The sequence below is a fragment of the Neovison vison genome, chromosome X (assembly GCF_020171115.1).
Source record: "Neovison vison isolate M4711 chromosome X, ASM_NN_V1, whole genome shotgun sequence".
Classification (NCBI taxonomy): domain Eukaryota; kingdom Metazoa; phylum Chordata; class Mammalia; order Carnivora; family Mustelidae; genus Neogale; species Neogale vison.
The window spans coordinates 44,967,413-44,991,012 of record NC_058105.1 but is presented as its reverse complement, the minus strand read 5'-3'; the positions used below and the strand labels follow the sequence as shown (position 1 = coordinate 44,991,012).

At 40.0% G+C, this 23,600-nt stretch overlaps 1 protein-coding gene across 4 annotated transcripts in view; it reads left to right on the top strand.

The window, feature by feature from the left end:
• The window catches only part of TCEAL9 (transcription elongation factor A like 9), a 51,574-nt gene extending 36,249 nt beyond the window's left edge, over positions 1–15,325 (top strand). The window contains exons 1-4 of one of the 4 annotated variants that reach the window (XM_044235583.1): positions 10,148–10,176; positions 13,328–13,457; positions 13,965–14,038; positions 14,458–15,325. In XM_044235583.1, coding sequence (XP_044091518.1) covers positions 14,541–14,855 — 315 coding nt within the window. In that variant the 5' untranslated portion in view covers positions 10,148–10,176; positions 13,328–13,457; positions 13,965–14,038; positions 14,458–14,540 and the 3' untranslated portion in view covers positions 14,856–15,325. Of the gene's footprint in view, positions 1–10,147; positions 10,177–11,690; positions 11,855–13,327; positions 13,458–13,964; positions 14,039–14,457 lie in introns of those variants that run through there. The other 3 variants (XM_044235582.1, XM_044235584.1, XM_044235581.1) reach the window with 3 other exon arrangements.
• Positions 15,326–23,600: the final 8,275 nt, after the last annotated feature.

The following is a 23,600-nucleotide window of genomic DNA, read 5'->3' as shown; positions in this document are numbered from 1 at the left end:
CTAGGCATATTTGTACTTACCATAGACTAAATGTGTCCCCCTGCCAAATTAATATGTTGAAAGTTAATCCCCACCTTGGTAGTAATTAGGGGTTGGGCCTTTGGGAAGTGATTAGGTCCTGAGGGTGGACCTCTTGTGAATGGGATTAGTGCCCCTATAAAGGAGACCTCTGCATGCTCCTTTGCTCTTTATGTGATATGGAAAGCAAGGAGACTTGAAACATGAAATAGACCCTCTCCAGATGTCAAATCAAGATGCCAGGGCCTTATCTTGGACTTCCCAGCATCCAGTACTACGAGAAATAATTTTCTGTTATTTAAGCCACCCAGTCTATGGTACTTTTGTTATTGCAGCCCAAACAGACTAAGTCAATACTCAATATAATTGTATTTCTACTGCCCTACCATGGTTCTCCAGTGTTAGTCCACATTAGATTCTCTCAGAGGAGCACGATAATAATGTATGTTTTGGGGCCCAGTTAGAAGTGTGTTTAAATCATGGAATATAGGAAGGGGTGCTAAAGTCTACATTGTTAGCAAGAGAGAGAGAAAATTCTAAAGCAGGCAGTCTATGTGACACATTTAATTTGCAAATCAAATTAAGTTTTATTCATGTTTTAATTTGGCATGCCATCCAGACCCTACTAGGCTCCTTAGGAAATATAAGTTGGCCTCTAGAGAAATAAAATTACTTACTTGCTGTTCTTTAGTTAAGAGTTAGAACTGCCTCAAGGACAAGGATTCCCACAGAGTCATAATGTGCATAGTGAACATTTATTCAACATTTACAATGTGTCAAACATTACAATAGGCACTAGGAATATAAGGCTGATTAAGAAACTCTACTTGCTAAGAATGACACAATTTTGCAGAGGATTAATTGATAACATTTTTATGGATTTTTTAATCTTATAAAATATTTTAAACTCCTTCATGAAGGGACAAGATCAGGTTTTGGGGGTGTTACTCTGCTTTGATGTAAGGAGGTGAAAATGCCTGGAATTTATATACTTCATTTATGCCTGTTACCCTAGTGGGTGGATCTGCCCAGAAGTCAACTGTGGCAAGAACGTGGGAGGCATAAAAAGCCAATGTTGTGTTATTCTTGAAATTTCCACTACTAAAATATATAGAAAACCAACATAGTCTTTATTATAATTAAGATAATATATGACTGGCTCCAATTGTTTAAGCTATCATTTTATTTTATTCATCATTTACTTTATTAATGAAGTCTCATATTCATGTGTTGACCCAACACTCTCCATCCAAATGGAATCATGTCTGAGTCTCTGGAGAGCAGAGGACTCATAAGTAAAACAGAAAAGGCCTATTTTTACTAAGATCTTGACTAAGATGTTCAATTACTGAGGCACATTTTTGTGGTACCCACCTTCATAAGTGTGACAATGATCTCATAGATATCAGTGGGGTTTTGTCACCTTAAAGACCCCAACATCAACCACTGTCAGCATATGGAAAAAGATGAAGGAGAGGTGACAGTAGAGTCTAGAAGACATGGCAGAATCCAGCGAAGGGTGGCACCCACTTTTCAGCTACCTGAACTTGTTCCTGGGCACAGGTTAGATATCTCTCAGCCCTCCCTGAGTATCTCTGGGGTTTACAGTTCTGAAAAGGCAAGCACATGGGGTAGGGTCTAAGTCAACACAGTTCACACATTCAGTACCACATCTGATTTACTCAGCAGCTCTAGGAGGCAAATAGTATTCCCTCTTCTGTCACCGCCAGCGTGACAAATCAACCAGAAAAACGTGAGAGTTAAGAGGATGGTGAAAAGAATTAATAGACAAAGAGATGGGGGCAGGAGGAGCACTGAGGAGGATGTCCAACAGTACGGATTTTATTCCACATCTTACAATCATTTATAAGGCAAACCACAATAGGAGGAGTAATACATCGGTACCTAGTCAGATGACCGCAAGTTTTTATAACAAGTTTACATCAACTACAAGCAAACCTCATCATGCCAGGTAGTTTCAGCTAAAGACATTAGCAAGACAATCAACCAGGGAGTGGGTTATGGGAGGTACAGGAACAACAAGGACCAACTAAGAATTCATGACCCTGACCACATTGTTCCCTTTTGTAGGGAGAGTGTGTGAGAAGTCACGTAGGCGAGCGCACGACATGCAGCACAGACCCTTTCTCAGTGTTACTCAACTTTCCCATTCTTAACCTTGTCAAGGTGTCCAGACTTTGAAGGAGACACAAGTCAGGGCCTGGTTTGATCCTCGACTCCAGCCATGCCGTAGCCTCCAACCATGCCATAGCCTCCAACACTTTTCACAGGTGACAAGAGTGACCCTTTAAAGTTATGGTAATAAGTACTGGAGTTATAATGCTAAGTAAATTCTAAAAAAAAAATAACTTGAAATGCACTTTTGAAATTCTTTCAACAAGTTTATATTAAATGGCACTAAAAAAGCTGATTGACACATTACTTTAACTATTTTTATTATATTTAAGGATACGAGTAATATATACAAATCCTTGGAAAGTATGAAAGACAAAAAACTTTAAACCATCTATAAGTATGACATATAAAGATAAACAGCCCCATTTTAGTAGATACATTTAAGACTGTTCATATATATAATACATAATTAAAAAATAAGTAGCAATAAATTTACACATTGCTCTGTAACTTTTTCATTTTAAAATCCATAATGAGAGGCACCTGGGGGGCTCAGTCGTTAAGTGGCTGCCTTTGGCTCAGGTCATGATCTGATTGAGCTCCCCTCTGGGCTCCCTGCTCTGCAGGAGGCCTGCCTCTCCCTCTCCCTCTGCTTGTGTTTTCTCTCTTTCTGTGTCTCTCTCTGTCAAGTAAATAAATAAAATCAATAATGAATGGTACACCTGAAACAAATGTAATATTGTGTGTCACCTATACTCAAATAAATAAATATTGACCATCTTTCTATTCAAATGTGTGAAACACCTCTGCTGACAAAGACTTGATTTATTCAGAATGCAATATTCAAATAGGAGTTGGCAATACTAAAAGCTCTGAAGTAATTGAATCAGCAAAATTATATCAAGAAAAGGTGAAGGGGGGCGCCTGGGTGGCTCAGTGGGTTAAAGCCTCTGCCTTCTGCTCAGGTCGTGATCCTAGGGTCCTGGGATCGAGCCCCACATTGGGCCCTCTGCTCCGTGGGGAGCCTGCTTCCTCTTCTCTCTCACTGCCTGCCTCTCTGCCTACTTGTGATCTCTGTCAAATAAATAAATAAAATATTTTAAAAAAAGAAAGAAAAGGTGAAGAAACAGAAAACAATACTTGAAAAGTAGTAACTCCAGAGTAAACCTTAGTTTTTAAAGCATAAAGAAAAACTCATCATGGTGGTGATGCTGAGAGTAATTTCATTAAGGCCATGTGGACTCTACCTTAACTTTGTTTACCTGAGTTTAACTCTCTCATCCCTTCCGTGAACCATTCCATGTCATCTACATCTACAATGTTGATGTTATTGACACGACAATTGGGCACTCCTCTTCTAAAACCCGGGGAAAGTGTAGCCCAACTCCATTATTGCCTTCAGGCTCTTTGTCTTCATTCCCTCTCATGGGGGCTGGGGGTGGGGTCTTCCTTTCCATTCTGCAGAGAGACCTGTTTCTCCTCCTTTTTCCCTTTTCTTTTCTTTCTTAGAGGACGTTTTCCATGTTGAAATCCCTCCTCGGACCCGCCCGCTTATTTTCTTTAGACTCCATTACTCCTAGGAGACAAAAGGCAAACGAGAGGACTGAATGCTTGGTGGAAAGATTAGGACCCAGGACAGGGGCCCTACTATGTGCCTTTCCAATGTTCCGATATCAGGAAGGATTTGTTTTGTTTTGTTTTCAAGTCTATTTTTCCCCACCTGAGAGGACTCTTGCGCCCTCTAGTGGACATCTAGCCACAGCCCCACCTCCACTCACCCCTCTCCCCGCTCGCTCCTCTTTTCCTCCCTCCTCTGAAGCTCACCATCTTTCCTGTACATACCTTCCCCGGGACTTACTGCATTCACCAAAAGGGAAGACCCGGAGGGGAGCCCTAGAAAGGGTGTGTTTCCCATCTCCACCACTGTTCCTCGCACCGACCCGAGCCTATCCTTGTAGTCTCCTTCCCCTTTCACGTACGCATTCTTGCTGGGAGGCATGCAGCCCTGACCCGCTGACCCGCGGAGGAACGGGGTGGGAGGATCCCTGGCAACTGCAGCCCAGAGCTCGCTGCAGACCTTCCACTCGCCCCTTACCTCCCAGCACCTTGTGTCCCAGCTTTGTCACTCTTTATATTACTTCTTTCTCCAAAGCCACCCTCTGCCTCCAGTATTCCTGGTCTTTTAAATACCCACAATGGTGGAAGAGGGTATGCTACTTAAAACAGAACTTTTACCTTCTGTGTCTCTCTGTTGCCTTCTGCTCTGATTCATTTCCACCCCTCTATTACCAAAATGTTTTGCACCAAAAGGGCATGGGACACATGGGAGCGGGGCTTGTGTTAGTTGAAAGCTTTCCAGAGTGTACCCGTGTATCCATATTCATACACTGCTTGCCCCCAGGACAACCCACAGTGGACTTTGGGTAAGTAGGGGGTGTCAAGAACGAAGGCTATCCCAATTAGTGGTTCTGCCTTCAGCTGCCAGCCATCCTGGTGCCAGAGTTAGTCCAGTCAGCTCAAGGCAGAACACAAATCCAGGGCGTTCCTGGACAATTGTTTGCCCCCATTCATTTACTTGAAGTTTTTCCTCCTCTGCAACAGGAGTCTTTACTCAGGATACAAAGCAATAAAGGGACTTGGGCCCAGAGAGACTCCAGTCATGTGACAGCCATGTCACAGTGGAGTATAGACTTCCAGTCCTCCCTTCCACTCAGGCAGGGCAGTGGGAAAACTTCATCCCCTCCTCCTCCTGTCACACTGGATCTGGAATGTCTCTTTTTCCACTTTGGCATTTCAGGAGGCCGGGTAGATAGAGTCTTTGGCTTTCTCTAATCATCAGCAAGAGGCAGCGTTTTCTCTTGAGTCACTGTCCATTTGCAGTTCTTATGGAATTAGCCCTTTCCTCATTTCCCCTGCCCCCCAACCAGTTCCTTCTCCTGGTGTCCTCTCACCCTTGTCGTTATTTTTCTCCTGAGGCCCTTGCTTGCACCTAAATGGACATAAAGTTAGGTATCAGGAAAGAAGGCTGGGAGTGGAAAGTGGAACATTAACTTTTCTTCGTGTACTTTTCTGTTCCATTTTTTTAAAATTAAAATTCTTTGTTTTTTTACATTATAGAAATACAATACTTACATTTTGGGCGAGGGAGAGAATGAGTATCCCAATATTTCTCTTTTCGCAGGAGTGCCTTGTTATTTGAGTAAATTAACTTATAACCAATAGAAAATATTTTGCATCAGCTACAAATGAAAGAGCTAATTGTTCATAATGTTTAAGACAGTATGACTCTTTGGGGAGAAAAGTAATTTAGAATTAAAAAAATAAATTTTGGGGGTGCCTGGGTGGCTCAGTGGGTTAAAGCCTCTGCCTTCAACTCAGGTCATGATCCCAGGATCCTGGGATCGAGCCCCACATCGGGCTCTCTGCTCAGCAGGGAGCCTGCTTCCTCCTCTCTCTCCCTCTGCCTGCCTCTCTGCCTACTTGTGATCTCTCTGTCAAATAAATAAATAAAATCTTTAAAAAATAATTTAAAAAAATAATTTTTTTATTAAATAGGAAATCCTTCATAACTTGGTCATGTTTGTATTTGTCAATTAGAAAATGTTCTAATAACGCTTCCTAAATATTTTTTTGAAAATACAGACTAATTAGTTTGACAATTTTAAACCTAAATTTTTCAAAAACAAATCAACATTGTACATGTTCAGTAAATTAATGTCTCTAGAGCTTAAGTGTCTTTTTTTGTCCTGTTTTAGAGAAATGATCTAATGTTTCCACTTCTGAGAGGCTTTTTAAAAATGTTTTATTTATTTATTTGAGAGAGAGAGTGAGTGAGAGAGAGCACAAGCAGGGGGAGCAGCAGAATCAGGCTTCCTCCTTAGCAGAGAGCTTGATGCAGGGCTCCATCCCAGGATCCTGAGATCATGACCCAAGCTGAAGGCCGATACTTAACAGACTGAGCCACCCAGGCACCCCTTCACTTCCAAGAGTTTTTAATCTTCATAAATAATTGTTTCAGCTTTGTTCTCTTAGAAGAATGAAGCCTGCTAGGCATCTCACCTGTGGCCTCCATATCTGCAGGGAACTCCAGCCTAGCCTTGCTGGAGGGTTGCTGCCTGCCATTCCATCCCCACCATGGTGGCACCTCATCCAGTCTTAGGCCAGTGTTTAAACAACTCTCAACCACTAACCATATAAAATTCTTTTCTTAAGGGGGGGCATGCAGAGGGAGAGGGAGAAAGAAAATCTTTTAGCAGGCTCCATACCCAATACAGAACCCGATGAAGGATTGATCTCACAACCCTGAGATCATGACCTGAGTCATCAAGAGTCGGAGGCTTAACCGACTGAGCTACCCAGGCATCCCCCATTCACTGACTGTATCAATTAACCTAGACCAGGTGTTCTCAACCCAGGAAGTCTATGGATGGCTTAAAATTCTAAACAAGTTTGTGCATGTTTAGGGCTAGTGAGGTACATGAAATTTTGTGGGAAAATTGTTGTACCATAGGAACCTGAGAAAGCCTAATACATGAGCAGGGTGGCATTATGAGGAAGCTGAAACTATGAGGTAGAGCCAAGACGCAGAAAGGGGAAGGGGATGTTAGAGGAAGGGGGAATGAGACAGCAGCTGAGCCAAGTTAATGGCAGAGCACTATAGTGTGCTGGTTCTGGTGCCTAGAGGTCCACTAGAAACTGACTGTTTGTTCTCAGATTCCCTTAACATCATAGTGCTATTTACTGCCCCATAAATACTCACCATGGATCCTGCTTCAGTTGAGCTAGCCTAAGTATCTATTCCTTACAACCAATGAGACTAACTGAAACAATAGTTTTCTGTAATAAAATGTTCTTTAAAAAACTCAACAGAATAACAGTAGTTATCACTACCTGAAAACTGGTGAAAAGACATCAAAAAGTTATTGACCAAAGAAGACATCTATGTGGAGAACCAAGCATAAGTTTTTCAGACTCCCTAGTGGTCAAAATATACAAATGAAAACTTCATTCTTATTCACCTGTCAAACTGAGGAATTTTTAAAAAAATCATACTAGCTATTTTATGTGAGGTTATGCATATGGACTCTCAGTACACTTGTAAATTGGTAAAATTAACTTGTAGGCCCTTTGGCAATATACATTTAAAATTCTAAGATTTTTCAAACTTTTAGACGTAGCAATTTCAATTTTTGAAATTTTTCCTTAGGGAGTAACTATGATTTTGTGCAAAGATTTCAGTGATGGCTTGGCTTATGATAGAAAAAAAATGTAGAGGAAACCTAAATATTAAGCAGCAGAGAATTGACTTAATTACTGTTAATTTTAACATGATGAAATACAGTAAGAACAAGTTGAGTTATCTTAAAAATGTGTATTTCATTGTTTTGTGTGTGTAATCCAGATAAACAAATGAATTTAGAAAATATTTAAGAATTATAGACATAAAATTAAAAAAATCCACATTATCATAAAACTTATATACTGATAAGATTAAATACTTTGTTATGATTTTTCCCCACTAACATTGCAACTTATGTTAATATGCTATGAAGTAGGGATCTAAATATTTCATAGGTAAATTTGACTAGGTAGGATTTCACTGACTTATGCTGACTTTAGAATCCAGCCAGCTGCAACTCCATTGCACTAACACATCCAATCAGGGATGATAATTGAGAAGAAAAGTCTGGAAGAGACCTGTGGATTTGGGTTGACAACACCTAGTAAGCACCTAATTAATATTTACTGATAATGAGGGAATAAGATATATGTTTGAGAGTCATCAGATAAATGAAATTGAGTGTAGATTTTTGAGGGTTTTCCTCCAAATGTATTTTTGAATATAGCTAAGATAATTTTATACACATTGTTTTATAGACTGCTTTTAAATAATAATATTTATTGTGTTTATTTGTAAAAGTAAAAAATTTTCATTGGAAAAAAAGTCGGGGAACTATAGATAAATGCTATTTGTCAAGCAGAGCCAAAAATAAAATGTTTTCTTTTTCTATTCATGTGTATTTCTAAAAGAATTGAGTTCCAGGCGGGTGGGCAGTGCCTGGGTGGCTCAGTCAGTTAAGCGTCTGACTCTTGATCTCAGCCCAGGTCTCTATCTCAGGGTTGTGAGTTCAAGCCCTGTGCTGGGCTCCGCACTGGGCATGGAGCCTACTTAAAAAAAGAAAAAAGAATTGAATTGGTGAACTGGTAACTAAAACTATTTTATAATCTGCTTAAAATATATTATTGCTGGGTGCCTGGGTGGCTCAGTCATTAGCGGCTGCCTTCAGCTCAGGTCATGATCCCAGGGTCCTCGGATCCAGCCCCAAATCAGGCTGTCTGCTCAGCAGGAGGCCTGCTTCTCCTTCTCCCACTCCCCCTGCCTATGTTCCCTCTCTCATTGTGTGTCTCTCTCTCAAATAAATAAATAAAATCTTTTAAAAATTTTTTCAAAATATATTATTGCTAACAATATTACTCTTTCTGGCAAAACACTATCTTAGGAAGAAAGGTTTCTCACCAGGTAAAATTTAGGGAAGAGATTCCTCCCTTTCCTATGTATGACTAGTGTTACAGCTTGACTATCTCAAACTTAGATTGGAGAAGGCATAGTCAGAAAAATAAGAAGAGTCTCATTTTAATGCATATTACTCACAAACAAGGCAAGAGAACCAAATATGAAGAATTCAACCATTGCAAGGGCCTTAAAAAGGTAGTGGAGCTCTTATATCAGATCCTACTCCACTACAGAAGAAGTATATATGTGAAATATGTGCTATGAAATAAGATTGCACTGTTTATAGACTACTCTTTATTATAGAAGTTACACACCCCCACTGAGAAAATGTAAAAGAATCCACAAAGAAGTATATATAAAAAGAGAGCACAAATCACCCATAAGCCCACCAATCATCCAATCATACCCACTTTTAATATTTTGGTGTATATTGTTCCATAATATTTGCTATGCATACATACATATAAGTAGCTACACACATATTACTTTTTTTAAAAAATATTTTATTTATTTATTTGACAGAGAGAGAGAGATCACAAGTAGGCAGAGGCAGGCAGAGAGAGAGGAGGAAGCAAGCTCGCTGCTGAGCAGAGAGTCTGATGCGGGGCTCGATCCCAGGACTCTGGGATCATGACCTGAGCCGAAGGCAGAGGCTTTAACCCACTGAGCCACCCAGGCGCCCCCACATATTACTTTTTTAAAATTAGATCCTCTGTAAGTTATATTTTGTAACCTGCCTTTTTCACACACCAATATATTATAAAAACACTTCCATTTCAATAAACTATGGTTGACAAGGTATTTTATTTCTTCTACATGTTTACAAAGGTTTCTCTAATTTTTCTGAATATTATTAATTAATACATGACTATTAAAGAGAAAATTTAAATATATAAACACAACACTTAGAAAGTAAAAGTTGCCTTTATATTAAATGTTCATTCTCAAATATATCCTGTGGGAATAGTTCAGTGTATATTCATTCGCATTTCTACTATGATATAGAAACACAATAAGACCCCACAATAAGATGGCATTGGATCTAATATGGTGGGTGATGGGGTATGGGGAAAGGCAGAAATGGAAGGATGACATTTAAGCACCAGTGTAGAGTAAACAACTGTTACAAGGTGGCCTCAGAACTCAGTGGAGTCCCTCAGGGATTTGGATTTTGCACCCAGCTAACCAAAGAGGCTCACATCATTCATTCATCTCTTAATAACACAACCTGAAATTTTATAGGAATTAATTTTGTGGACTATAAGTATGTTATGGTGCAATTTAATTATATGCTCATATTTATTTATTTATTTATTTTTAAAAGAAGATTTTATTTGTTTATTTGACAGACAGAGATCACAAGTAGGCAGAGAGGCAGGCAGAGAGAGAGAGAGAGAGAGGGAAGCAGGCTCCTCGTTGAGCAGAGAGCCCAATGTGGGGCTCAATCCCAGGACCCTGAGATCATGACCTGAGCCAAAGGCAGAGGCTTAACCCACTGAGCCACCCAGGTGCCCCTATATACTTATATTTTAAATGCTCCCAAATAAATATATGTATGTTGTGACAGAAATGCAGTTCTAGATATCTTAACTTTCAATTTGTCTTTTTTTATTTATATGTATGCATAATATAATGGTTACTTTCCATTTCTAAATGGTACATACCATTGGTGTAGTTTGAATTGTTTTAACAGAATCCATGACGTTTGCCTTCTTTATCCCCTATCAGAATAATCTGGGAAAATCTTTGGCTCATGAGAATGTGCACACACGTGTGTAAATGTGCACATGCACATGCTTGGGTACATATCTGCTATTGCCTAGAACAATTCTCTCTCTGTGTTCCTTCATTGCTGCTTTTCAGTTGGGGCTTCTCTTTGTTTATCCAAGTCTAAGTCAAAGGACTGATGCTAGGAATTCAGATCTATGGACTTTGGTGTGGCAAATCATTGTGAGTACCATTAAATATTTTCTTAGGATGGGTACCTAAAAATGGCTTTATAGGCTCAAGAGAATGCGTATTTCAAATACTTAGCAATTGCTTAAGTAAGTCCTGTCCAGAAAGGTTGACCAATTCAGATTCCATGACCTGGAAATAAGTGAGAAAATCCTTGGGGGTAAGTGCAGAACATGTCACAAAGTCCTTACACTGACCCTGCTTTCAGATGATAGCCACTGGCAATAGAATTAAACCCCCTTAAGGAGGAGCAAGAGGACTTCTACCCAGAAAGGCAGCAAGAGACAGGCTAGGGTGATGATAAGACCACAAGGCCTAGGTTCCGTCCGACTGCTATCCTTTCCTGCCCACCCTCCATCTAGGTCCTGCACACCCTCTGAGGCTCAGGTCAAGTTTTTTTGTTTGTTTGTTTGGTTGGTTGGTTTTTTTCATATTTTTTTGTTTTTGTTTTTGTTTTTGTTTTCCCTGCTTGAAGCTTTCTCTGACTATTTTGGGCTAACTGGTCATGGACTTCTCTGAGTTCCTGTTGGCCTGGCCATCCACTCTTTCCTTTAGATTTCTTGAAATAGCCTTGTGTGAAGGAGCCTTTTCAGCTATCTCATTGATTCTACCTTTAGTGTGAACCCACAGGGAATGTGAACCACTCTCAGGATAGACTTAGAGAAGAGGCACAAGTGGGACTTGGATTTGGGCTCCAGGTCCTTTGGGCAGGATATTCTAGGGTCTTAGGTATCTAGAGTGTGGTCTAGAAGGAAATAAATGAAGGCTCCAGGTAAACACATCTTGCCCCACTGACTCTTCACTAACCTGGGGAAGAAGCCATCCAGAAGAGGGTCAGATGCTGACCCTCTAAAAGTGGGCCCTTGGGCTGAGGCCTTTTCTGCTCAGATATAAGGAGACAATGTCTTTGGGCATATTGTTTTAATTCTTTGTTTAGAATAAGAAATGTGTGTATATGTATACATAATGGAAATGAATTATATAAAATAGAAATGAAAATATCTTCCTTGTGGTTGGTTGGTTTGAGAATATAAAATGAGATAATGGCAGTAAAGCATCTTTCACTTTTCAGGACATTCTAAGGATTTCTGGAACTATTTTCTTCAAGCTAAAGGAAAGCAGCTGCTATTCAGGATGTTTCAGTTTTCCTACGGACAATATATTGAAATGTTTTACCAATCACAAGCTTCTTTCTAAAGTTCTGAGAGCTTGCCTGTGCTCTCCTGTTTGGTAGGTAAGGCCAGTACAGGGAGAGTGACTTAGTAAGGGTCACACAGTCTACGTCTGGCACTGGGACTAACATCTGTCACACCAGTATTCTGTTTGGCAGGTCCGAACCATTTTATCTTGGGTTTTCTGTTACTCAAATACACACTCTTCCCAGAAGTTAGAGAAAATGTGACAGAAGGGCAAGTGAAATAAAAGCAACATGGGGTTAAGGTTTTTTTCTTTCTACAAAATCTGTTGAGCTCTTTATTCTGCCTCACAAAGGGTCACTCTAACTGATACAAAACAAAAATACATGTATGTCTCCTGTTATCTTTTAAATGTTGCCTCTGAGAACTATGTAATTTGTATTGGCAAATTTGTGAATTTGAAAAGACTGAAGTGAGGCTGAAAGGTAATCTGTATCTGTTGAAGATAATATGAGCCAGGTATCATTTAGAATTCCCAAAAGCCAGTTCTATGAGGTGTACCCTTATTATGTCCTTTCACATGAGGAAACTTGGGATCATAATGTGTATTTGACAGCTGACGATTCTGCAGGCAGTGCAGCTGCCTAGGAAATACTGCCATCAGGACTTGGAAGTGAAACATATTTTCTTTTTTAAAAAGTTTTATATCGGGGTGCCTGGGTAGCTCAGAGGGTTAAGCCTCTGCCTTCATTCAGCTCAGGTCATGGTCCCAGGGACCTGGGATGGAAACCCACATCAGGCTCTGTGCTCAAGGGGAGCCTGCTTCTTCCTCTCCCTCTGCCTGCCATTTCCTGTTTGTGCTCCACCGTCAAATAAATAAATAAAATCTAAAAAAAAAGTTTTGTATCATTTTCCCCAAATGAAATCCCAGTATAATTATAATAATAGCTTGCACTTTTATTTTTTATTTATTTTTTTTAAAGAAATAGCTTGCATTTTTAGAACCCTTACAACAGGCCAGGGAACTATTCTCGGGACTGTACGTGTGTTAAGTCATTTAACTAAAGTAATTTTGCTTTTGTCTTTTCTGACTATAACAAAAATGTTACTCTTGTTTAAGAAAAGAACGTACAAGTATTGAGAATAAAGTGAAAACTAAATTTAAAAATGTCACTCCTGTCCCAGGCTCCTTTTTTTTTTTTTTAACACACCCCGCTGCCAAACCGACCCTGTTCCACAACAGCCAGGAACCAGACTGCAGATGAAATGGAGTCTAGGGGAGGGGCGATGGATGTAGGAGTTCCGTCCTGCGAGCTGAAGGCACCGAAGTGACAGTTCTTAAAAGAAATAGAAAAGTTTAGTAGCTCCAGAAAAAAAGATGCAGCCCCTCCCTAGTAGTCACAGAAAGACGAATAACATTTTGCCCTCCGGGATAGGCAACAATAACAAAGAATGACAAGTCAGATGTATGGGGGGTGGTATAGGCGGGCCCACTTCTGCCGCGCTTTTGGTGGGAGTGGAGATTGGGGACCAGAGCTCACTGGTGACGTACAATTCACGTGACCAGGAGTCGACGTGTGCAGAAGTCCTGCTAGTCTGGTCCTTGTTCCCGTCTGGGTACCAGATTTCCTTTAGCAGTGCAGACGGTGGAGCCTGACGCCAGGGAAAAGAGGAGCCAACTTCTCGGAATTTTGCAGGTTGGTGTCAAAATAGGTACTGCTTGGGGATTTCTAGGGTGGGAGTGGCCTAGGGCAGAAACTTGTGAGGGAACCCTGGTCAAAACCATCCCTCCACCGCCCTCCTCCAAGTCTGCAGGGAATGATGACCCTTGGGAAAGGGACTAGGAGTCCCGGGAGAAGGACAAGGAGACCTGTGATTGTTTAAAAAATAATCATCCTCTGCCACTTCAGACCGCTTTCCCAAGACCTACCCTCCCCCGCCAACCCGCGCCTCAGTCTTAAAGATAGTTTGGAAATAATCTGGTTTTCCTACTCCCTGTCTGACGGGAAATTCGAGCTAACTTGCACTGTGGGGCGAGGAGAGAAGTGGGAGAAACAGAAAGTGGGGAAGTTTTCATAACCAAATACCTTAATAAGGAAAAAGGTACGAGGTGCGGGTGGGCCCACCGAGCGCTCGCCCCTCCCCCACCCTCCCCCCTTTCTCCAACCCTCCCTCTACCCCTAGCGTTTCCCGTTTGTCCGCAGGTCTGCAGGTCTGTCGTTCCGAGCACTACACAAGGCTAGAAAAGGGGAAGAAGAAACCGATCGGATCAGTACAGGTAGGTGAGGGGAATATTTTAAAGACCCTTGAGGTGGAGTGGGGCGAGAGTGGGACAGAGGTTGTGGGCTCCACTGTTCTACCCCACCCCCACCCCATCCCCACCCCATCCCCACCCCGCGCCTGTTCTCCCTACCCATTCCGTTCTAGGAGGATCTTGCGTTTTGCCTTGTGCGAAGAAACTGTTGGGGAGGGCCTTGAAAAGGGCTGGAGGGAGGGAGGGAGGAGAGAGAGGTAAGGAGGTGGAACGTGGAGGTTAGAACCTCAGGCTCAGGGAAGCCCTGATTGCTAATTAAGTCTCCCAAGTGGAAGATATTTAATGATAGCTCTGAATCGAAGAAAGTAAATGATGAGAGACTTCTGTCCAGAGCACTGGTTCATTCACCAAGCCTTTGACTTAACGGTCACCTTGCTTTCTAGAAGTAATTGTATTCAAAGAGGAATAAAGCAGGAAAAAAGAAAGGAAGAGGAAAGGAAAGAAGGAAGAAAGAGAAACTCACAAGATGAAACCCTGTCAAAAAATTGAAGGAAAACCAGAAAATGAGAGTGAACCAAAGCTTGAGGAAGAGCCAAAGCCTGAGGAAAAGCCAGAGGAGGAAGAAGAGCCCCAGGAGGAGGAAAAAACAGAAGGAACTTTTAGAGAGAGGCTGATTCAGTCTCTCCAGGAATTTAAAGAAGATATACACAACAGGCATTTAAGCAAGGAAGATATGTTTAGAGAAGTGAATGAAATAGATGAGATAAGGAGAGTAAGAAACAAACTTATAGTCATGCGTTGGAAGGTTAACCGAAATCATCCTTATCCCTATTTAATGTAGTTTGCCTTGATTTTAATTTTTTCTGATATTAACATTGTCATATAGCTTTCTTTTGATTTGCATTTTCCTGATATACCTTTGTCCATCTTTCTACTTTTAACTTGTTGCTATTAGTGATTTTGGATGTATCTCTTGTTAATCTGCATCTCATTGTTTATCATATTTTGAACCAATATACAAGTCTCTATCTTAGGAGAGCTTTACTCATTTGTACAAAAAGAGGTTCCTAACAGGATATAAAATGAAAAAAAGGTTACTTGGTAATATGTAAATGTCATATTTTTGAAAGGAAGACTACATCTGTATATTACATATATGCACAGAAAAAAATTGTGAAGGATGAAAGACAAAAAGTATAGTCAGTGGTAGGATTATGAGTAATTTTTTATCCTGCTTATTTGTATTTTTCCTTATTCCTAGAATGTACACACATTATTGCTAAAATAATAAAAGTTTTATAACAAAAAAGAGGTGATCTACAGGACTCAATCAATTTATTTCTAAAGGTACTGGGGCACTTAATATATGTGGACAGAATTTTAGAAGCAAACATGAACTCCAGGTTACCACTAGACCACTACTTAGCTAGAAGAATAAATTTTTTCTATCTTTTCTCATACATAAAATAGAGATAATAATCTCTAAGGGATCATGTGAGGACCAAATAAGGTAATGACTGTGTGCTCTATTTTAACAGGTTATTTCCCCCATCTGCCCAGGTAGGATCCCAACTGCCAAGGGCTTTGTATCAGATATTTGGAACGATGGATAAAGCAGTTCTTACCCGAGCTTAAGAATAAATCCAGACAGGGGTGCCTGGGTGGCTCAGTGGGTTAAGCCTCTGCCTTCGGCTCAGGTCACGGTCCCAGGGTCCTGGGATTGAGGCCCACATCAGGCTCTTTGCTCAGCGGGGAACCTGCTTCCCCTTCTCTCTCTGTCTGCCTCTCTGCCTACTTGTGATCTCTCTCAATGTCAAATAAATAAATAAAATCTTAAAAAAAATCCAGGCAGCTGTTAGGTGGGTGCCCCATTGTTTCTTTCCTGTGGTGCCTGCTCCACCTCCCTTTCTTCTCCCCTTGTTACTATCATGTATATTGGGTAGTTTGTCCCCTTCATCCAGGCCCCTACCTATCTGCTCATGATGTTCTGGATTTCTCAAATAGTGAAGCCCAGTTGGGTGAATCCTCAGATTGACCTATGACCTACAGAAGTGGGAAGAATGTCCATTTTTTCAGTTTAGATAGATAATTATGAAGGGCAACTCGGGCCATGGTATCTTAAAGATATCTCGACAGTGAGGAATTTTAGCCACAAGCCTGAACTTCCCCCATAAGACTGACAAGATGGGTCAATTTGGGGATTGGACCAGAAGGCAAATTTGAGTAACAGACGTTATGCTTTAGTCAGAATTTCTTCACTTTGAGCCTAAAGATTATGGTTTTATCTTCTGATGATTTCCTTAGGGTGAGTGATCTCTCCCAGATGAATGGTGGCAGCCCTCTTTGCCAGTTCAACAGATGCCTCTAGACCTGTGTAAATTTTAAAAGGAGGTTCAAGTCAGATTTGGGGATACTGCCCTCCTTGCTTGGAAATGCAAAAGTGCTATTGAAGCCTAAATCTGTATATGTATCTACCTATACATATCAATGGCTCATAGTTTTTCCAGTTGTGTGTTATTTTATTTTTCCTCTGATACTCTTTCTGGGTCAATTCATGACTCCAGACTATTTTTCAAGGCTGCAACAGCCTGATGGATGCAGGTCGGGCTGGATTCTGACTGGAGTGAGATAAGCTTGCAGCAGCTCACTGCCAGTTGACAAGACAGGGTGAATCCACCCCCCCCCGCACCCCGTGCTCAGAGGGGCAGTGCTCAAGTAGTATGTGGAAAGGCTCATCCAAGTTACATTTCTCTTGATTTTGGTTTCTCTGCTCTAGCCTGCAGCAGGCACCAGACTCTCTGAGGCTGGTGGCCAAATTGTCCTGGACACACTTAACCTGGAGGATGACAGCTGTCCCTGTAGTAGGTCAGAGCACTAGACTTAGTTTCTCCCTTTTTTCCTTCACAAGGGGGCTTGATGAGAATTTTTTAAAAATATTTTATTTATTTATTTGACAGATAGATCACAAGTAGGCAGAGAGGCAGGCAGAGAGAGGAAGGGAAGCAGGCTCCCTGCTGAGCAGAGAACCCGATGCGGCGCTCGATCCCAGAACCCTGGGACCATGACCTGAGCCGAAAGCAGAGGCTTTAACCCACTGAGCCACCCAGGTGCCCCTTGATGAGAATTTTTTATGGGAGAGAAGATAAGACCTCAAAGTGGACTAACTAAAAACATTGGTTGAGATAGTCTGTCCCTGCCACAACTCCTGAGGAAGCAGTCAGTTTGGGATTTAATCAGAGGGCCTGATGGTGGGTAGGGATGATTTTAGAGAGTACCCAAAAATATTGTGATATTCATGTGTTTATTTGAATGTGAATAAATGGTCTGTTGCAGGCAAATGATGATAGTATAGATTTAGTACAGTATAAAGTTCCCTTCTCAAAAAAGTATTCAAATTAAGTCACCAAGTCAATTTGAAGACAGACATGAAGTAAAACACAATACTAAGAGCACAGGCAGTACACAGACAGCAAAAATCCTAGTGGGAAACAGTGCACTAACATAACTGATTTAGGGGTAATACCTGGAACTTGTCAAGAATTAGGTGATCTGGGGTGCCTGGGTGGCTCAGTGGGTTAAAGCCTCTGCCTTCCGCTCAGGTCATGATCTCGGGGTCCTGGGATCAAGCCCGGCATCGGACTTTCTGCTCAGCAGGGACCCTGCTTCCTCCTCTCTCTCTGCCCATCTCTCTGCCTACTTGTGATCTCTGACTGTCAAATAAATAAACAAAATCTTAAAAAAAAGAATTAGGTGATCTGAGATTTTACCCTACATAAACTCAACAAGTTAACCTCCTATTGTTTAATGGACACTGGCAGAAGACATTAGAATCCTGGGTCAGAGACAAAGGACATTATCATTCATGGCAAGAGCCATAGCCAGAGCTTCATGTTGGTTTGTATTAGTTCTCCATGATCCTCAAGTCCTATGGGGTGACACAGGCCCTTTTATGGATGTCTGCACATGTAGGGCATCGTGTAACAGGAAAGAAACCCTGTGCTTGGAGAATTCATTGCTTTTATTGTAAACAGAAGCAAGTCTGCTCTGTATCCAGGAAAGATGTTACCTCATTTATCAAAGTTACTTGTGGCAAACACAACTCTGAGACATGGCCTGCCTGCATAAAGAGTGTTCAGGGTCGTACATTCTTTGTATATGCAATAAAAATGTGCAGGGATGATCAAGATCCAAGGTGGATTGACTTCCAGTAACAGTTTTCTCTGTGCAATAAATCCTAATGTGAATGGTAAGCCTTTCTTAACAGCACAAATTTGGATTTATAATTCCAAGTTTAAAAAGTAGATAATGCATTATACGGTTGAGTGTAAACAGGGCATTTGTAACTTTCCAACTTTTATTAATACATAGGATTTTGAACGAATCCTAATAAACTTAAAAGAAAACTAAGAAACTAAAAGTAAATAGTCTATGAAGAACTTTAAAGTTACAATAAGACATAGCTACCATGATGAACAAAATAAAAGGAGCAAAATGATTTATCATGATGTTAATGACGGAGTAATCCTTTGCAAAATTTTTCACTGAGAAACTGACAGGAAGAGTGTGTGTTTGAAAATTAGCCTCAGATCACATACACACATAGTCACCACACCTCTATGAAAGGAAAAGGCAAAAGCCAAGAGAAAAGCTGATCTGTTCCCTCTACAAGGAAAGTTCAATGTAGGGTTATGGTTGATGGAGGGCGGGGCCTCTCATAACAGTCCAAAAGCAGTTATTTGATACTCTGACACCAGTGTTTTGCAAGAGCCTTAGCAAAAACAGCTGAACCATTGGATGGATAATTTAATTGGGTATGGAGCATCTTTTTGTGTGCTTATTGGCCGTTTTTACATTTTACTTTGAGAAATGTCTATTCAAATATGTTGCCTGTACCCCCATCAATATTTTCAGTATAGTGTGGGTAAGTAATCTTTAAAGGAATAAGGTAGATCCATACGTACTACACATTAACCAGCCATGATTAAAAGAAAAATGAAAGACAAGAGGTATAGTATAAAAATATATACACAAAAATACATACCCATCCCCACAAATAATTAAATAATAAATTCCCTTTAGCTCACTAAAGAAAATGATCATGTCTTTTTAAGTGGCATTTTGATATCTCACCATACCTCCTGCTATCTGGTTGTTTAAGAAATAAATATTTAAAAAATTTTCTCCTAATGGATAATTCTATTATCCTTGCTTTGTAACTGTCAAAATATTTTCTTGAACTTACAGAGTCCTTTTTCCCTTCAATGAACTTTTAGTCCTTTTCCAGGTATTGTATCATTAGCCTACAATTTTTTTTCTCTTCTAAGATTTTATTTAAATTCAAGTTAGTTAACATAGAGTTTAGTATTGTTTTCAGGAGTAGAATTTAGCGACTCATCACTTCCATGTAATAACAAGTGCTCATCACAAGTGCCCTCCCTAATGCCCATCAGCCATTAACCCATCCCCCCACATAACTCCCCTCTAGCAACCCCCACATACCTCCCATCTAGCAACCCTGTTTGTTATCTATATTTAAGAGTCTCTTTAAAAAAATATTTATTTGAGGGAAGCCTAAGTGGCTCAGTTGGTTAAGCCACTGCCTTTGGCTCAGGTCATGATCCCAGGTTCCTGGGATCAAGTCCCACATCAGGCTCCTTGCCCAGTGGGGAGCCTGCTTCTCTCTCTGCCTCTGTCTGCCACTCTGCCTGCTTGTGCTCTCTCTCTCTCTCTCTGACAAATAAATAAACTCTTAAAGAAATACTTCAAAAATATTTATTTGAGAGAGAGAGAGAGAGAGAGCAGGGGGAGGAACAGAGTCAGAGGGAGTGGGATTCTCCAGCAGACTCTGCACTAAGCACTGACCCAGACTTGGGGATCAGTTCCAGGGCCTTGAGATCATGACCTGAGCTGAAATCAAGAGTCAGACACTTAACTACTTGAGCCACCCAGGCTCCCTTTATTTAAGAGTCTCTTATGCTTTGCCTACCTCTCTGTTTTTATCTCATTTTTCCTTCCCTTTCCCTATGTTCACCTGTTTTGTCTCTTAAATTCCACATATGAGTGAAATCATATGGTATTTGTCTTTCTCTGACTGACTTTCCATGTCATTGCAAATGACCAGGTTTCATTCTTTTTGATGGCTGAGTAATTGTCCATTGTATACATATACCACATCTTCTTTATTCATTCATCAGTTGATGGACATCTTGGCTCCTTCCATAATTCGATTATTTTTTATAGGGCTTCTATAAACATTGGGGTCCTTCAAATTAGAATTTTTGTATCCTTTGGACAAATATGTAGTAGTGTAATTCCTGGGTCATAGGGTAGTTCTATGTTTAACTTTCAGAGGAAACTCCATACTGTTTTCCAGAGTGATTGCACCAGTTGTTAGCCCACTATTTAATAAAAAAGGAAAGTGAAACTAAGAGAAATTAAGTGTCTTGGTCAAGGCAACCCAGGTATTAAATGAAATGCCTGCCTAAGGTCAAAGCTCTTGCTTTTAATCTCTACTCTGCAACAGTTGATACTTACTAAATAGTAACAACAATAACAACAACATCGTTCTTAAAGAATTCCCATTGTTTCTTCAAAGCTCCATGCCCTTTTGGGTCCTGATCTTGGTTCCCACAGTTCCCCCTGACTGAAACATTCTCTTAATCACTCTTCACACACTTAGCGTGAATAACCCCTACTCATCCACCTCAGGGATGTTACTTCTTCTTCTTTTTTTTAAAAGATTTTTTATTTATTTATTTGACAGACAGAGATCACAAGTAGGCAGAGAGGCAGGCAGAGAGAGGAGAAAGCAGGCTCGCTGTGGAGCAGAGAGCTCGATGAGGGACTCATTCCCAGGATCCTGGGATCATGACCTGAGCCGAAGGCAGAGGCTTTAACCCATTGAGACACCCAGGTGCCCTGTTACTTCTTTTTTTAAAAAACAAATTTATTGAGATATAATTCACATACCATACAATTGCCATCTTTTGCTTATTATGAATAGTGCTACTATGAACAGGTTTTGTAAAGACACATGTTCTTATTTCTCTTGGGTAGGTATCTAGGAATTGAATTACTATTGAGTCATACAGTAATTCTATGCCTAATTGTTTCAGGAACCGCCATACTGTTTTCCAAACTGGTTGACCATTTGACATTCCAATCAGCAATGTGTAAGGGTTCCAGTTTCCCCATATCCTTAACAACACTTTTTATTATCTGACATTTTGATTCTAGCCATTTTAACAGAGATGAAATGGTATCTCAGTGTGGTTTTTATCTGCATTTCCCTATTGACTAATGATGTTGAATATCTCTTCCTGTATTTATTAGCCATTTGTATATCTTACTTGGAGAAATGTCTATTCAAATCTTTTACCCATTTTTAAATTGTGTTCTCTGCCTCTTTATTATAGAGCTGTAAGTTTTTATTTATTCTGGGTACAGGCTCCTTATCAGATATATGATTTGTACATATTTTCTCCCATTCTGTGAGTTGTCTTTTCACATTCCTGATGGTGCACTTTGATACTCAAAAGAATTTAGTTTTGATTAAGTTCCATTTTTGTTGTTGTTGTTTTAAGATTTTATTTAGTTATTTGACAGAAAGTAGAGATAGACACAGAGAGAGCCCAAAGAGGGGGAGCAGCAGAGGGAGAGGGAGAAGCAGGCTCTCCACTGAGCAGGGAGCCTGATGTGGGACTTGATCCTGGGACACTGGAATCATGACCCAAGCAAAAGGCAGACGCTTAATCCACTGAGCCACCCAGGTGTCCCTGATGAAGTTCAATGTAGTTTTTTGTTGTTGTTGGTCATGTTTTTGGTATCATATCTAAGAACTCTTTGTCATATCAAAGGTCATAAATATTTACCCGTAAGCTTTTTTTTTCTTAAGATTTTTATTTATTTGACAGATGCTTAACTGGCTGAGCCACCCAGGTGGCCCCTATGCTTTTTTTTTTTTCTAATGGTTTTATTATTTTAGTTTTTACATTTAGGTCTCTAATTTATTTTTAGTTAATTTTTTTTGTATACAGTGTGAGGTAGAGATCTAGTATCATTAGTTTGCTACTGCTATCTAGTTGTTCCAGCACTATTTGTGAAAGGATGTTTTTTTCATTGAATGATCTTGGTACCTTTATTGAAAGTCAGTTGACACATGGTTTTATTTCTAGACTCTTGATTCAATCCTACTCACCTATATGTCTATCTTGTTCCAGTATCACACTGTCATGATTACCATTGTTATGTGTAGTAAGTTTCAAAACCAGGAAATGAGAGTTGATGTACTTTATTCTTTTCCAAGATTGTTTTGGCTATTTAGAATCCCTTGCAATGCCATACGAATTTAGAATCATTCCATCAGTTTCTACAAAGAAATCAGATGGGGTTCTGAAAGGGATTGCACTGAAACTATAGATCAATTTGGGGAGTATGGCCATTTTAATGATATTAAATTTCTCAATTCATGAACATGAGATTCTTTTGATTTAATTGTTTCTTTTTTTTTTAAAGTAAGCTCTATGCCAACATGGGGATTGAGCTCATGATCCTGAGATCAAGAGTCACATGCTCTACTGACAGAACTAGCTAGACATCCGAAGGTTTATGTTATTTTTTTTAGTAACATCCACACCCAACATGGAGCTCAAACTCCCAACCCCAAGATCAAGAGCTGCATGCTCTTCTTACTGAGCCAGGCACATGCCCCATCTTCTTTAATTTCTTTCAGTAGTATTTTACAGTATTCAGAATATAAATTTTGTAATTCCCTTATTAAATTTATTTCTAAGTATTTTATTCTTTTAATTCTATTACAAATAGAATTCTTTTCTTAATTTCCCTTTCAGATTGTTCATTACAAGTGTATAAAAGTGCAACTGAGTTTTGTATAGTGATCTTGCATCCTGTAACCATGCTGAAGTTGTTTATTCTATTAGTGTATGAGCGGATCCCATAAAACTCTCTACATACAAGATCATGTCATCTGTAAATATAGTTCTACTTCTTATTTTTCAATCTGGATGGCTTTTATTTCTTTTTCTTGCCTAATTGCTCTGGCTAGAACCTTTAGAGCAATGTTGAAAAGAAGTGGTAAGAATACACATATTTGTCTTGTTCCTTATCCTAAAGGTAAGGCATCCTGTATTTCAGCATTAAGTGTGATGTCAGCAGCGTTTTTTAAGTAATGCCCTTTATCATGTTGAGGAAGTTCCTTATTTGGGGATGTTAAATCAACCTTGCATTCTGGGAGAATTCCTGCATAGTCATGATGTACAATTGTTTTTATATGTTGCCAGGTTTGTCTTCCTAATATTTTGTTGGGGATGTTTGCATCCATGTTTATAAGAGATTCTGGTCTACAGCTTTTTCTTGCAATATCTTTGTTTGCTTTCGGTATTAGGGTAATACTGGTCTCATAAAATGAGACGCGTATTCTCTTATTTTCTGTTTTTTAGAAGAGTCCATGAAAGCTTCTTTTTTAAATGTTTGGTAGAATTCAGGAGTGAAGCCATGTGGGCTTGCACTTTCCTTTATGGGGAGTTTTATTATTATTATTATTATTGTTATTATTATTATTACTACT